Raw genomic sequence first — 16,621 nt, 5'->3', positions numbered from 1 at the left:
AGTAACAGCAGGACAGGCAGCATCTCTGGAGAGAAGGAATGGGTGACGTTTCGAGTCAAGACCCTTCTCTCTATTTGCATGGATTAGTTCAGCACCAATAACACTCCAGATGCCAACACCATGGAGGAAAAAGTGGGGGCACTTGATTGGATGTGATCCACCACCTATCGGATGGAGGTGTGTGTGCCATCCACCAAATACTGTTGCTGGCAGCCAGGCTGCCTCCCACGCCCACAACCTCGATCTTGACAAGGTGGCAGGCGCAGATGAACACCACCTGCAGATTCCCCTCCAGGTTATGCACCATCTAACTTGAAACGCTATCACTGAGTCTGAGTACTGAAACTCTCACCCCAACCCCTGCTGAAGCACCTTCACCAGAAGAACTGCAATGGTTCGCTAGGAATACCAGTCGGGAAAGGATTGAGTTGTCTTGTGTCGGGAATTATCGTTCTTCCCCACTGTAACCTGCACTGGCCACCCCCATGTATTCAGCAGTTGGGGTTGAATAATAAATACTGGCCTTGACAGCAAAGCTCACTCCCCCCACTAATTTGTTTTAATGTGGCAAGTTAAGTATTGGTTGTCTGTATCTTGATGAAGGCATTTAAATGGTTTGTAGCTCTTCACACTATTAGTGCTGCACCAGACAGTGTTCCTGTCACCTGGAATCTGGGGACTCCCACAGCCAGGCGAATGATTTCTGTCTGGTGGCTAAAGACTTATGGCCTCACATGACTGGGGACTCATTGCCTAGTTAGCTGGAGGCCCAGCTGGTGGTGCTGGTGAGGTTTAGTCCATATCAAAACATCCTGAGAGCTTGTTATTGGGTAAGGGCAGGTCTTGTTCTTCAAGGAATTTTCCACACCAGCTATCAGTTGGGGAAAGGTTGGGATGATGCAGGTTTGGACCTTGTGGGGGCCCCTACAACGAGTCTCCACTGGCCACAAGTTGAAGTTCTTGTTGGAGTCCAGTCTGTTGCTGGCTTGTCCTATCAGAGGGCCATTTAAACCCAGCTATTATTGCAACCTGTATGAGATTGGAAACAAATTAAATAGGGACCTAGTTAATGGGCGAACAACAAGAGAGGCTGGGGCTCAATAAATTCATGAGACTCTGTGAGATGAGAAAACAGAAGGCCCAGATCTGAGACAGGAGGAACTGTTGGGTGGATAGCCAACTTATTTAGAAAATAGCTTCTCGTGAAAGTAATAAATGAACTGGCACAACTTCACTCCAATGGCAGCCAACTTGTAGAACTGATGGATACCTATAGCTATATTTGACAATACTTGCTCATACTGTGGAGAAACAGGCCCTTTAGCCTATCCAGTTTGCACTAACCATAAACCACCCATTTACACAGCCCTGCATTTATCTCAAAGATAGACACAAAATGCTGGAGTAACTCAGCGGGTCAGGCAGCAACTCAGGAGAAAATGGCTGGGTGACTTTCTGGTTGGGACCCTTCTTCAGAATTATCTACATTTATCTTGTTTGCTCTATTCTCTCTCTCTCGCACTCCCCCCCCCCCCCCAAGATTCTGCCACCCACCCACACAATTTACAATTAACCCACCAACCTGCACATCTTTGGGACATGGCAGGAAACTAGAGACATGTGGGAAACTTAAAGGGAGAACGTACAACCCCCTCACAGGCAGCACGGCAGGTGGGGATCGAATGCGGGCCTCTGGTGCCGTGAGGCAGTGTTTTTAACCAGCTGACCATTGTGCTACCCACATGGAGCAAGTTACCAGCCTCCAAATGTGTCCAATGTCCTTAATTCCTCCTACATATTAACAGTGAGTTATCAGAGCATGTGGAAGTGAACTTGTATATGATTAGCGAATAAGACTTGTGTATAAAACACCTTCCAAGATCTAGTTACATCCCAAAGCTTTTATAACCAATTCGATTATTTTGAAGAATAATCACGGTTAAAATATAGAATACCAATGTGTCCATGAGTTTACATGGAATGTGATAATGGCTGATTATCTGTGAGGTCGCATTATCTGAATGGTGCTTTCCGCCAAAACATTGGGTCTCTGCTTCTAAATAACGTTGAGTTTCACATATCATATCATATCATATCATATATATACAGCCGGAAACAGGCCTTTTCGGCCCTCCAAGTCCGTGCCGCCCAGCGATCCCCGCACATTAACACTATCCTACACCCACTAGGGACAATTTTTACATTTACCCACCCAATTAACCTACATACCTGTACGTCTTTGGAGTGTGGGAGGAAACCGAAGATCTCGGAGAAAACCCACGCAGGTCACGGGGAGAACGTACAAACTCCTTACAGTGCAGCACCCGTAGTCAGGATCGAACCTGAGTCTCCGGCGCTGCATTCGCTGTAAAGCAGCAACTCTACCGCTGCGCTACCGTGCCGCCCTACATCAGCTGGTAGGGAAGGCCGGGCCTGATACAAAAATCGCACTTCTGACCTTGGCACTGCACTGGAAGTGGATCTGGATTGTGTGCCAGATCTCTGGAGTGGGGCCACGTGTCCTGATTCAGAGGTAACGGCATGGTGGATACTCGAGAACTAGTGAGGCATCGTAGCTGTTTGAACACATTTGCCTGAGGCCCAGAAATTATTAGAACATGATACTGGTATTTCCATGACATACTGCAACATCAAGTTTAAGCTCGCTAGTCTCCTGCCTCTGGCACAAGAGGCGCGTGGGTAGGGTGGGGTTTCAACTCTACTAGTGATTTCTCTGGGGGGTTTTTCTGCCTTGAAGCTTTGACTGTGTGCCTTGGGACTCTGAGCTGAAATCTGGTTGAAATCTACTTTTATGTTCCTTCTTTTTGCTGCCAGATAAAGATTGTGTGAAGAAATTCGAAAGGGGACTTTCTGATCAGATGAGTCCTAGCAATCTCAGCTTTCTCCATCTTCTGACCTCTGCTCTAGAACTCGCTGTCATCGTCTAGGACTCTTCCTATTCTTCAACCTTCCCTGCTTCTCTCTCTCCGCCTTTTCTCTGGTTTCGTGACTCAACTGCACTCTGTTGGAGCAAGCATCTCCATAAACTGGAAAAAGTCTCTTAACTTTTTGTTTTTTGGGGTAAGTGCCAGATCCTCTTTATCTCGTGTGCTGCTGCTTGCATGGAATGGTGCTTCCACCCCAGCCCACCTCCACACAGCTTCCCAGTCCTGTTACAGCTGCTACCACTATCCAGTCAGGTGCATTGTCCCGACTAACCCTTCCCAGGGCATCTGCTTAATCCTGTGTGTTCAGGTACTTTGGGTGAGCCAGTTCAACCCTTTCAAAGGGATTTGGATTGTCCATCTGCTGGTTTGGGATTGTTATTTTGGAGGTTATTGTTGGTGGAACTACAATAATACTGGCTTGTACATCGACACTATAACTCAGACCACAAGTCATTTGCACTGATCTTGTATAACCCTGGAGGAATCATTTAGCCAATTGGGTTCAGTCCAGCTTCGAATGCAACAATCTCATTAGTCCTACCCACATGTTTTCAGAAATTTTGGTCAATCTCCAGAGGCAAATATTTGGACCACTTTGAATTTTAAAGATATTTACCAAACAACAGAGATGCTGTTAGAATTCAGCCAGTCAAGAAGCATTGGTAGAAAGAAAGTTGCTCAGAGTTGCAGAAAGGTCACTGACCTGAAACATTGACTGGTTTCTCACTCCACAGGTGCTGCTTGACTGGCTGAGTCCAACGTTTCTGTTTCAGATTCCAGCATTTGGATTTTCATTAGGTTTTCATTACTGAAGAACTGAGATTATTAATCTTCCTGTGTGCAGGAGGGAATTGAAGGATGTGGGTTTAGTGTAGGAAAGGGGCACTAATCTCAACCACCTGCCATGATATTGAATATTGGAAGAAGGTTATCTATGTTTACAACAGGATCTTGATCAACTGAGTCAATGGACTGAGAAAGGGCTGATGGAGTTTAATTCAGATAATGCAAGGTGTTACATTTTAGTAGGACAAACCAGACCAGGACTTGCACAGTAAATGGTAAAGCCCTGGAGAATGTTGTAGAAGAGAGAGACGTAGTGGTGCAAGTACATAGATCCATGTAAGTGGTGACATGAGTAGACAAGGTGGTGAAGGGATTTGGCACGCTTGCCTTTATCGGTCAGTGTATTGAGTTGAGATGTCAAGTTATACCTGTACAAGACGTAGGTGAGACCACATTTGGAGTACTGTGTACAGTTCTGGTTGATCTGCTATTAGGATGTGATTAAAATGAAAACTGTATGAAAAAAGATTTACAAATATGTTGTTAGGTCGATAGGCATCATCATTTCTCAATTTGTATGTCTGCTTCTTTCAATGTGCATGGTTAGGCCAGTGAGAAGATATTTGCTAGTTAGGATAGAGTTCAAATGGCAGGAACTGTAAAGCAAAAGCACATGAAACTTGTAAATGTATGCATTCCCATAGAAAATGGGGTTTGATTGAGGGCAGTGCTGCACCAGTAATCGCTGAAATACAATGCAAGGATCCATGTTCACCTTGTTCCCATTTCTACAAATGGTATCTATTGTGTTAAATGTGCTGATGCAACAAGCCCATTCTGTGTGAGGTGCTTTTTTTTAAATTTGGGTTGGTACAAGTCAGGCAAGCATTCCACCTTCTATCGGAATTACTTCTAAACTTTGACTAAACTTCCAAGCTAGTTTGGGATGCTTTCTCCACCGAACCTGCACTTAAAGGGAGGGCGTTGCAAATGTAAGGACTTGAAATTCAGTGTGTAAATAGCAGCAGACTCGATCAGTTCTGCCAGCTCCTTGTTTTCTACCACTTCTTCCATATCTGATTTTTTTCCACCACTTCCTCCATGCCTGATGTTGACCTGTATTCCATTTTTCTCCCTTGCTTTCAATAGAACAAGTTACTCGTGCAAAAGAAGAGAACATGGGTATGCACCAGGTCCTCGATCAAACTCTACAGGAACTGCACAACTTGTAAGGAGGCGAGAAGATCACAACTCAATGTGACCATTTTCATCTGACTGCCCATGACTCTACATTCCATATCGTCCTCTCCCTCATCAATCGTCGACTTAGCTCGATTATTATCAAATGTGGACCAAAGTTTTTATTTTGTATTTTGTTGAATTTTTATTGCGCTATTCGGTTCTTTCCTTGCCCTTCCCCACACATGTACACACAGTCTCTCTCCTATTGTTAGATTAAGCACATAAGTAAACTCTCTCTTCTGGACGTGAAGCAAGGAAGTGCAGGTTTGGGGCATGACCTGCCCTGTATTTTGTGGAACTCCAGGTAGAGCCTGCAGCCTGAAATCTCGTCAGCCTGTTGCTGTCCATGTTTATTGTGCTGCCAACTATTGTACTCGCTAGCTTTGTTCTACATTTCAGTGGGTGAGGTTACTCATTAGATCCAGGAAGGTAACTGGCAGTGCAAGCTAGTACCCAGCTGATCACTTCATCTGATTTTTGAGTCTCTTCAATTCTTGCAACAAGATGTCCCTTTGTGGGCCAAGGTTACCTGGGTCCCTTCCCAAAGCCAGCAGTGGAGAGCCCCAAGTCCCAAGTTTGCTGATTGATTTGTTGTGCAACAGTCTGCAAAATGTAGTCATTCCACGTGTACTGAGGTTGGGAGATCCAAATGTAGGAACACATGAAGCTTGCTTATGTTGAGACATGGGTTCTTTAACCGAACCCATCTCCTTTTCCTGCATGGAGTAATCCAAAACACGGGGGAGAAGATTTGAGAAATGCCTCGGCTAATGCTGGTTTCACTTTAGTCTTGCATTGCAACCCCAATCCAGTGTCACCTCAACGATTCAAGTGAGTTGTTTTGCAGCTCATATATTGGAATGTGCCTTTATACTTTTACTCAGTGGGTGAAGGCTTATTTGCATTAGAAAAAAAGAATGGACAGTTGATTTGGACTTGCTGCATGGTGTTAAATAGATCATTCTCCGATCCTCAAACAGCCCTCAGTAGCATAAAAACACGCAAAACTCTTCCAAGGGCTGGAGATGTCCCAATACCATAGCATGAGCTAGGTTACAGTTTCTTTACAACATAATCAAAAGTGACTTTCCCCTTTAAGAAAGTGCAGAAGTGCCTCTCCTCAGCATTAGTTGTGACTGACACTGATTTTTTTTTAAACTGTTTTATACAAATCACACACTTGCTGGACCTTGAACACAGAAACAAGACACTGTTTGTATTAAAGATGATGTGGCACTGGATTAAAAGGGAATGCACACCCCAAACAGTTGTCTTGGGGAATGATGATGTGATCTGCATTTACACTGGTGATGTTGACCAATAAGCAAATAAAATGACTCACTGCTGAAGAAATCTTGTTGTTTGATTGTTCCATTCATTGCAGCTTCCTTCAGTAATTCGTGTGGCACTAATGTGCCGTGTAAAGATAGTTCCTTAAATCACTGGAGTGTGTGGCCTTGGTCTCCAGGTTGATCTGAAGCCTGCTCTGCCATTTAGTTCCAATCGTGGCAAATCTTGATCTCCAGAATCTACAGGCCTTTGGAGAAAAATAATTCAGAATTTCAATACTGCTGTTGCTGTTTGTGAATAAAGTCAGGAAATAAATCATCCTCAAATATGCCCCCTCATTACCAATCCCCTTTCTAGAGCACATAAGTTTCTGTGCTTATAATTCATTTAAGACCACTGCTCTTGTCTTGTTACAGAGTCCCTGGATGATGCCGAGGGAGGGTGTGTAGTAATTGGTGTTACATCTGCATTTGAAGGAGAAAGTACCTGGGGACAGGACAGCTTAGGTGGGAGGGGTGAGTTGACCAAAGAGTTGTGGAGGGAATGGCATCTGTGGAAAATACTGGGGATGGGAAGTTGCGATCTGTGATGGGATCATGTCGAAGGTGGTGGGAATGTCAGAGAATGCTGTGATGTGGGCCACAGCAACCTTTTCAGGTGAGACAGGTTCACATGCACCTCTTCAAACCTTGACGACTGTATACAGAGTTCCCAATGTGGCCTTTGTATCAGCAAGACCAAAGACCATGAGTAAATGTAGCGATGGTGCCAAAGACTTGGACTCAGTCCATTAAGGCTTGCTGGATCTCCTGGTTGCTAACCACTTTAACTCCTGTTCCCATACCAATCTTTCAGTCTTGGACCTCTTCCATGGTAGAGTGAAGCCACATGCAAAATGGAGGAATAGCACCTCTCATTCTGCTTGAGTAGCTTCGAAGCCAACAATATAAACATTGGATTCTCCAATTTTAAATACTAACCCCCCCCCTCCCCGATGCTCACTCTTTACCTTGCTCCTTTTCCTGCAACCCTACCCCTCCCACATATTTCCCATAAATCTCTCAATTTGGCTTTACTTTTCACTCCTTATCTGACATCCATTTGTCTCCTTTTCATTTCTAGCTTTGCCATTTACTCCACCCATCTGCCAAGCAATCCTCCTTCACCTGTATCCACCTATAACTTGCCAGGCATTGGCCCATCCCCACCACTCTTTTCCAGATTCCCCTCCGTCCCCCACCACCCCACTCCAATCAGTCCGAACAAAGAGTCCCAACACAAAAAGTTGTCTCCATTCCCACCACAGATGTGGGCTGACCAGCTGAGTTACTCCAGCACTTTGTATTCTCAAGATTCCAGCACCTGCACTTCTTTGCGTTTCTTATGCTGAATGCCTCAGCCTTTGATGGCAAACTAACCAAATGCCTTCCTCACTACCTCTGTCATATTAAAAGATACATCAAACCATTTAGAGCACCAGCATTTATTTGGAGAGGAGGGGGGGACATGTAAATCACAGTAATATGTTATTTTAAACATACTCTTTTCAGGTTGCAAAGATTGATCACTATTTCATGAAAAAAAATGTTGGAACCCCAGAGAAGACAAAGTATTAGCAGTGTGGTGAGGAAGAGCAGTTAGAGGAGATTGAAAAGGTCAAACATCATTTTCTTCAGTTAAAGTCCAAGAGTTGAAGATGATATAACAAAGGTCTTAAAAATAATGAACAGTTTGGGTGGGGTGGATGTGGGGAAAGTATTTCTGTGAGCAGAAGAATTCTGTAAATACAGAAAATTACCAATGAACTCAAGAAGGAATCACTATACTCAAACAGCAGAAGGAATGTGGAGTTTGCTGAAACTGCTGAATAATCAGTATAATTCAGGGTGCCTCTTTTGTTCGAACTGATTCCAGATGCTGCAAAACTGCCGGCAAATACTCCTGACAAAATGAATTCCCACCACCAATGTGCAATGATAGGAAGAGAAAAAGACCTGAGCAAAGTTCAAGAGGATAAAGGAGAACTCAGGCCACTGTTGACAATGAGGGATGACTGCCAGGAATGATTGGAGTGGGAATCAGGGAGGAGGGTGACATGGCAATGAGAAGAACAAAGTCAATGTAATCAAGACTGAGGGACAGCAGAATGGCCATGTAGGTGGGGCAGAGGAAGAAGAGTTGCAGATTCAGCCTGAATGAAGCGTAATAGAGTACTGGAATGAACTGGAGGATAGGGGATCAGTGATTAGGGGGAGTAGAGAAGAGGGAGAGTAAGGGAAGAGAAGTGGGATGACGGGAAGGAGGAGCTGGGTGCGTGGAGGAGTGAGGCGAGAAGCCGTTGTGGGAAGTGCAGCGTGAGAGGACGCTCAGTCACACATTCCCCAAGGGAGAAGGTCTGGATCACACAAGGAATTCAGACACATTCCAGATAGCCCCGTTTGTGGTGCTCTGCGCTCGAGCCACTTTCTGAACATTGTGCCTTTAAAGGGACATTTCCATTGCAAAATTAAAGATAAATGCTATAAAAATCTGATGCGGTGTGAGAAGCGATCCAGCTGCTTCACCACTGAACAGTAATGTGCAGGTAGATACTTTAGTGCGGACAAAATACATTTTAAAATTGCTTATTTTAATTCAGGGTTTATGCTGTTGTTGGATGCATTCCTGAAGATCACTTCCCATTTCCACAAATGACATGGATGACAGATTCAAAACCGATTTGCATGTTTAATAACCCTGTGATTTTTTTTCAGAATTGCTACATCAGTGCCAGGAGATTAATTTTAGCAAATCTTTGGGAGTTACAAACCATTAGTTCAGGAAATTATTCTTTTGAGCCCCTTATTCTTTCGCACCCTTACAAAAGAATCACAGAATTGTGGAAGGGATATTAGCAATACGTGGCCCATCTGACACAAAGTCAGCAGATAAGTTACAGGAAAGTATTGGATATGTTCAGTGCTTTAGTTTTGTCGTGGGTAAAATGCATGAGAGCTTTGTTGCTATGGTGAGCATTCTATTGAATAGGAGGATACCTTTCGCTGAGACCAGAATAAAATCTACACCCCTGTTCTACTGTAGGCATTACTGTAGTCAGAGATTCCCAATGCTCCCAGCTTAGTCTGGGGCCATCCTTAAGTACTTTGGCCTTGAGAATTGTCTTCAGTTCCAAAGAAGAAAGATGCCAACAGTAAAAGTCATTGCAAAAACTTTTGAACTAACAGGTGTCACCCGATTGAGGATTGAGATGTTCACTGTGGTACTCAGGGGAAACTATAGATTTAGGGTAAAACCAGCAGTAGTGTCAGAAGCTAGCCCCAAATGTTGAGATTCCTCAATACAGCTCAACAAGAGGTTTAGAAAAATGGGCCATCTCAGGGAGGGGGAGTGGGAGATAGAGAAAATAAAGGAGAGATGGGGGAGGGAAAGAGAATCAAAGGCAGAGAAAGAGAAAGAGAAAGAGGGCTGCAGACAGCAACTTTGAGTCTTAAAGAGGTACCAACTGATTTTCAAGTAAAAGTTAAACAAAGACTGGCAACATCAATCTGTAATAATGGGGACTTGTTGGGACAAACAGACAGAGGACCCAGACACTGTGACTTTCAGTGGGAAATGAAAGGAAATTACTTTTCATGTACATGCAGCCCCCATAGACAGCCTGAGGGTGCATAACAAGGCGTGTAAATCATTCCTACAGGGAAAAGACAGAGATTTTTCTCTTGGCCACTAACATTCCTGAGGTTAAAGACAGAGAATGTGCAGGCAGTCAGTACCGCAGAAAACATTAATAAAATATTTTGATCTCAGAAATCAGTGTTGAAAGACATTGTACACTCACTCACTTAGCATCTCTGCAGACAGCCACTTGCAAAGCAGAACAGATATTAGAAGATGAAAATCAAAAAGAAATGCAGATGCTGGAAATCTGAAATTAAAAACTGATAATGATGGAAACACTCAGCAGTTCAGGCAGCATCTGTGGAAAGAGAAAGAGTTAACGTTTCAGATCCAGTACCCCTCACCAGAACAATTTTGTTTTTCCCTAGATGCAGTTTGACTTGCTGAGTGTTTCCAGCATTTCATTTCAGGAGTTATACAAGTACTTCAGCCAGCAGTCATCTAGATAATGGAGAGCTTTATGTTAGGCACATAAAATGAAAAGAGGTGAAAGAGTGAGTGTTCTTATCGGTGTGCTAAAAGACCTACCAAAGCACTGGCAAGCATTTAAATAATGCACGGAGACATGTCAGCTTTGATCCAGTTGAATAAATCCAATATAAGCTGTTGGGCACAAAAAGCTTAGATATGATTTGGAGTATAGAATGTAACTTCCATTGAGATGGTTGCCAAAAATGCCAGGGAATTCCATGTTTCATGAGCCACACAGATGTGAGTGTAGCTTCAAATCAAAGGGTAGTTCCCAATGTCCAGAAATAGGGTCAGTGTTATAGGTGCACTCATTCACCATGAAGCTCTTCTGTAAAAGAGTTTCACCAACACACATGCCAGAAGCAGTAGTCAGTCGATAGTATAGCAGTCGGTTCGTCGATTGAATTGCAGTATCATGCAACACAGGGCAATACATTACAGCTCTGCTTCTAATGCAATACTGGCACAGTGGAGTTAGAAGTTATAAAAGAGAGACTCTGTAGAATCTCATTCCTGCTACAGCAACTATTTTGTACTTCAATTATTCTCCAAGCAATTGGAGTGATGGACAACAGGACACCTGCTTGAAGGAAAATCATTAGTGATGTAGATTGACAGCTGCTGACTTGCAATATGGGAAGGGATTCCCAAATGGTTAGCAGATCAGCCATTTTAGTAAAGGATGCAGAAAGTCTTAAGAAAGATTAAGAATGATTCAGGTGAAGCTTTGAAGGTTTTGGGATAGAGGCATAGAGTCAACTGTTGCTGCAGTAACAGGAAAGCAGTGAGTTATGCCAAAAGGATGCAGCCAGAGATAGACATACAACTGAGGAACTGACTGGGAAAGCCAGGCAACAGAAAAAATCTGCAGTGACTGTGAACAGTGTTATACACTTGTATTTAAAGATGGAAAACAGCCTGATGCACACATGTAGAATATACAAATGGACTAAGTGGATATAGAAGGTAGTGGTATCATCATGTGCATCATAAGTAAGCAACACGTGCTGCATGCGTTTCAGTGTGATCAGAGTGCAGTCCACACTGCTCTGTAGCTCCTGTTGTCCCATGGATACTGTTGATGGAACTCCCAGTGCAAACCGAGGCCATCCCTCCATCCCTCCACCCCTCCCCCAACCACATTACATCACTGATTCTATTCACTTCAGCCAACATTTTATTAAATGGGAGTAGAAGTAAATATTTTATTTATAGACTTGATGATTGTAAAATTTTATTGACTGAACAAAGGTTTAACAATCAATCAATCTGTAGTTGGCCTCCCAGTGTCTAGACTAAATAATTATGTGAGTTGTCTATGTGGCTGGCAATATAAATATTTAACAAGCATTTATCCATTTAAATGTCCTGGCCAGCAGGATGTACTCCTCTGGGTCGATGCAGAGTTTTGACCAAAAACGTCAACCATTCCTCTATTCCTATAGATGCTGCTTGACCTGCTGAGTTCCTCCAACAAAGTATTTATTGCTCCAGATCTTTATTTTGCTGCACAAAACTGGGCTGGGATATGCTGTACAGTGACCCCGAAAGATCCACTATGTTGGTATAAACTGTCTGCTTGCTGCAGACACACCTCATAAAGAAATATTATCACTCTCACCCTGGAAATGCCTCAGCTCTTGTTTCATTAATTCATTCACATACAGTGTGTAAGTCCAGCATCCTCTGCATCCCTTATTATCTTTGAGAAAATGCTGCTGTGTTGTCTCCTTGAACCAATACAGAATCAGTAAGGTGGGAAATTACAGGACTGTAGCTGCCGATTGTGAAAGAAGAGTAATGTAGCTCCTGGGTAAGTTGATGCGAAGGGCTACATGCAAGCAGCAGCAGCCCTTGTCCTTCCAGGACTCATAAAAGGTTGTCCTACGGATCATCCCACGTGAGTCTGTTCTGCCATTCAGTTAGATTAGGTCTGACTTATAACACATCATACTCTGTCTTCATCATTCGCTGACTTAACATTTGTGATTTGTCCCAGGGGAACCAACAGAGCAGAAATGGCTTCTTGTACACACGAATCCCATCTGGAAGAAGGGTTGTGTGTTGCTGGAGCAATAGTCAGGAGTATGGGCCCAGGCCAGGATCTGGAATATTTGTATTATATAAGTTGAAAATAATTTAGATGCACAATGGGATTTGCTGGCCTAAGTGATACCTGCATTTGATTGCTATCTGCAGAAAGTCCATACCCCTATCCCTCATGAATAACAAGGACTCAGTGTATCCACTTAAAAGGACACAAAGTGCTGAAGTAACTTAACAGGTCAAGCAGCATCTCTGGAGAACGTGGATCGGTGATATTTCAGGTCAAGACCCTTCTTCAGACTGATTGTAGTGGGGTGGGGTGGGGAGAAGAAAGATGGAAGAGGGAAGAGGCAGGACAAAGTGTGGGAGGTAATAGGTGACAATAGACAATAGGTGCAGGAGTAGGCCATTCGCCCTTCGAGCCAGCTCCACCATTCACTGTGATCATGGCTGATCATCCACAATTAGTACCCCGTTCCTGCCTTCTCCCCATATCCCTTGACTCCGCTATCTTTAAGAGCTCTATCTAACTCTCTTGAAAGCATCCAGAGAATTGGCCTCCATTGCCTTCTAAGGCAGAGAATTCCACAGATTCACAACTCTCGGAGTGAAAAAGTCACCCCTTGCAAGGGACTGAATATCATTCCTTACCAACAACCCCACCCCCTCTGCCCACCTGTCTGTCTTTTCGATAGGACGTATACCCCTGAATATTCAGTTCCCAGCCCTGGTCCTCTTGCAGCCAAGTCTCTGTAATTCCCACAACATCATACTTTCCATTTTCTAACTGAGTCTCAAGCTCATCCACTTTATTTCTTATACTTCACACATTCGTATACAGCACTTTAACCGGTATTCACCTCTCCTCTCACACAGGTCACAATTGGCCCTGGCTGAGATGGAAGGAAGCAAGGTTTTTTTTTTTGATAGGCAGATGGCCAGAGATGAAAGCTGAGGGCAAGTCTGGGTGGAGCACAGGGGAGGAGAGGAGGAGGAGAGGGAAGAAATAGGGGGGTGTGGGGAAGAAAGGGGGGTAATTGTGGGGGGTAATAGGAGATTATCTAAAATTGGAGAATTCATTGTCTACTTGCCTTGGTTCTGCAGCACTTTGCACTGTTACCAGGAGTGTGAAACACAAGCATGAAGAATAGCATCTCATCTTCCAATCGGACTCATTGCACCTTCTGGACTCACCAACGTTTGGTGACTTGCTCTGACTTTCTGCTTGTATCAGAACTGACCATTTCTGCATTAATCCATTCTGATTTTGGCTCAGTATTTCTCTCTCCATTCGCACAGTCTGACTGCTGGACATGTCCCACGGCCTTGCTACTAGCACCACTTAACACTTAAAGAAATGCGATGGGTTTCTAACTGCCAGAGTAACCCATTTTGTCTTACCCTATCAGAGATATTCCCTTTTTGTTCTACCTCACCTTCTCTGCAACTGAAAACGAACTTGTTGTCTCTCGTTTTCAGTTCTGATGAGTGGGGTCTCAGGTCTGAGATTTTTCACAGATGCTAGCTGATCTGCTGAGTGTTTTGAGCATTTTCGGTGTTTCTTTCAGATTTCCAGCAATCTGCAGTTTTTTCGTGATTTTTTAAAAAAAGTACCACTCTCAGATTTAAAAGTTTCAATTGATTCAAACGAATTACTTTTAGTTTTCAGTTCATTAGTGACAAATAAGTGTTTTTGCCTCCCAGTTTTGACCTTCTACCCATATAAATATCCTCATGTATGCTTTGTGTGTGTGGGTGTGTGTGCGTCGTGAAGAATATAACCATGGATGTTGAATAGTTCACTCCCTCCTCCCCCTCCCAGGCTCACGGTTGTGTTTTTATCTTTTCACAGTAGTTCGGTACGCTACAGTGCAATTTCAAATTACAGGCAGCAAAAGAAAATGGCTTATTCAAGGCAAAAGAATTCACACAATCCTTCCGTTGCCATCTGATGAGCAAGCACGATTCATTGTCTCAGCAATGACCTTATAAGGCCATGTTGGCTGCTGCTGATCAGTGGGAAGATGCAGTACCAGGACAGATTTTAATCTTTTGGAGAAATCCAAACATGTCTGGATCCACCCCAGGAAAAGTCCGTAGGATGTTTCAATAGTTCCTTAAGCCAAAATTGTGACGCAAACTCTGCAATGAACTGCAAGATTGGGTTCAGTGGTTCTTAATGAGAACCACTTCAAAAATAAAACAGACCTGAGACCACTGAAAAAAACTGGTCTGTCCCAACAGCTGCTGACAACCTTCTACTGCTGCACCACAGAGAGCATCCTAACGTATGGCATCTCTGTGTGGTATCTCAGCTGCACAGTGGCGGAGAGGAGACCTCTTCAGCGGGTAGTCTACAGAGCTCAGAAGATTATCGGGACACAGCTACCAGCCTTGGAGGGCATCTACAATACACGATGCCTCAGGAAAGCCACCAGCATTCATAAAGACTCCTCACACCCCTGCAATAGTCTGTTCAAACTTCTACCATCCGGCAGACGTTACAAGGCCTTCTACGCCCGCACCCCCAGACTTAGGAACAGCTTCATCCCCAGAGCTATAGCTACTCTGAACCGGTCCTGCTGAGTGCCCCCCCATGAACTGTCTCCTTCGGATGGTCATGTCGCACATCGACCAGGCACAGACCTATTTGCACTGTTTTAATTTTGTTTCTCTGGGTTGTCTAAATTTCTTTTGTTTAACTAATTAATTTATTGCATCGAATGGAAGTCGCATTCCCAATCTCATTGTACCCCTCTACAATGACCATAAAGATATATTGTATTGTATTGTATTGAAGAAGTTGAAACCTCCTCAAGGTATGCGTACTTTGAAGAAGACGGGTCCCAATCCAAAACGTCACATATTCATGTTCTCCAGAGTTGTTGCCTGACCTGCTGAGTTACTCCAATAATTTGTGTCTCTTTGGTAAACCAACATCTGCAGTTCCTAGTGTCTGCGGATTAACTTGCATCCCTTAAGGAAGGGAATCAGTTCCCTCTCCCTGGTCTGGCCTATATAAAATTGTCTCAGCCTTAAGTGGGCTAGGAGGTCATTCAGTTGCAAAAGTAAATGGTAAATGGTAATAAAAAAACACATGCAGGTGGGACTAGTGTGGATGGGCATCTTGGTCGGCATAGGTAGTTGGGTCGTAGGGTCTGTTTCCATGCTGTATGATTATCTCTCTCTTCCCTGCACACTTTGTTGCCTATAGACTTGTACCATCCATGAATTTGAAGGGTAGTCTGCTTTGTGGGTAATTAGGTTGCCATGCTCCAAAGAAATGGGTGAACTGTGGTGTCAGAGAGCAGAAATAAGTGCTTCGGAGAGGAGAACACAAGAACGTTCCTTGGTACAGTATGTTAAACTGAACGATTGCTGTTTTACTCAGTACCAGAAAATTAATTAGACAAAAACTTTAAAAAAAGATCTGTGAGACAATTGGTGGATATCTGTGCATGATTTTCCTGTTTTATATAGATACATAGACAATAGGTGCAGAAGTATGCCATTCGGCCCTTCGAGCCAGCACCGCCATTCAATGTGATCATGGCTGATCATCCACAATTAGTAGCCCGTTCCTGCCTTCTCCCCATACCCCTTGATTCCACTAGCCCTAAGAGCTCTATCAAACTCTCTTTTGTCATAAGATTCTTATGAAGCAGAAGGCAAGATAACAGAAGTTGCTGAATTCAGAGGCAACGTGGCTGACAGTCATTACTCCTTGGAGCTGCTAAAGGTGAGAAAAAGACGAATTCCAGCAGCAATCACACAGTTCTCTTGTCCAGTTTATAGAGTTATACACCGCGGAAACAGGCTCTTCAGCCCAACTTGCCTACGCCGACCAAAGTGCCCCATCACCACTAATCCCACTTTGTGTCTACCTTTGGTATAAACCAGCATCTGCAGTTCTTCGTTTGTACAGGATCTAGATCAGATGGGAAAGGGGTTTAAGAAATGACAGATGGAATTTAACTGTTTAACTGGGACATGTGTGAAATGTTTCACTTTGGTAGTTAAACAAGGGCAGGACTTGCACAGTAAATGACAGTGCCCTGGAGAGTTTTGCAGAATGGAGACGAGGGGCACAGATGCATAGTTCCCTGAAAGTGACAATATAGGTAGACAGGATGAGGAGGAAGGAGTTTGGCATGCCGATC

At 43.8% G+C, this 16,621-nt stretch overlaps 1 protein-coding gene across 1 annotated transcript in view; it reads left to right on the top strand.

Moving 5' to 3' along the window:
• The window catches only part of tpm4a (tropomyosin 4a), a 39,246-nt gene extending 32,925 nt beyond the window's left edge, over window positions 1-6,321 (top strand). The window contains exon 8 of the mRNA XM_078424080.1: window positions 4,884-6,321. Within this exon, the coding sequence (XP_078280206.1) occupies window positions 4,884-4,966 (83 nt within the window). The 3' untranslated portion in view covers window positions 4,967-6,321. The remainder of the gene's footprint in view (window positions 1-4,883) is intronic.
• Window positions 6,322-16,621: the final 10,300 nt, after the last annotated feature.

The sequence above is a fragment of the Rhinoraja longicauda genome, chromosome 28, assembly GCF_053455715.1.
Source record: "Rhinoraja longicauda isolate Sanriku21f chromosome 28, sRhiLon1.1, whole genome shotgun sequence".
NCBI lineage: Eukaryota > Metazoa > Chordata > Chondrichthyes > Rajiformes > Arhynchobatidae > Rhinoraja > Rhinoraja longicauda.
This window is presented reverse-complemented; position numbering and strand designations above follow the sequence as displayed.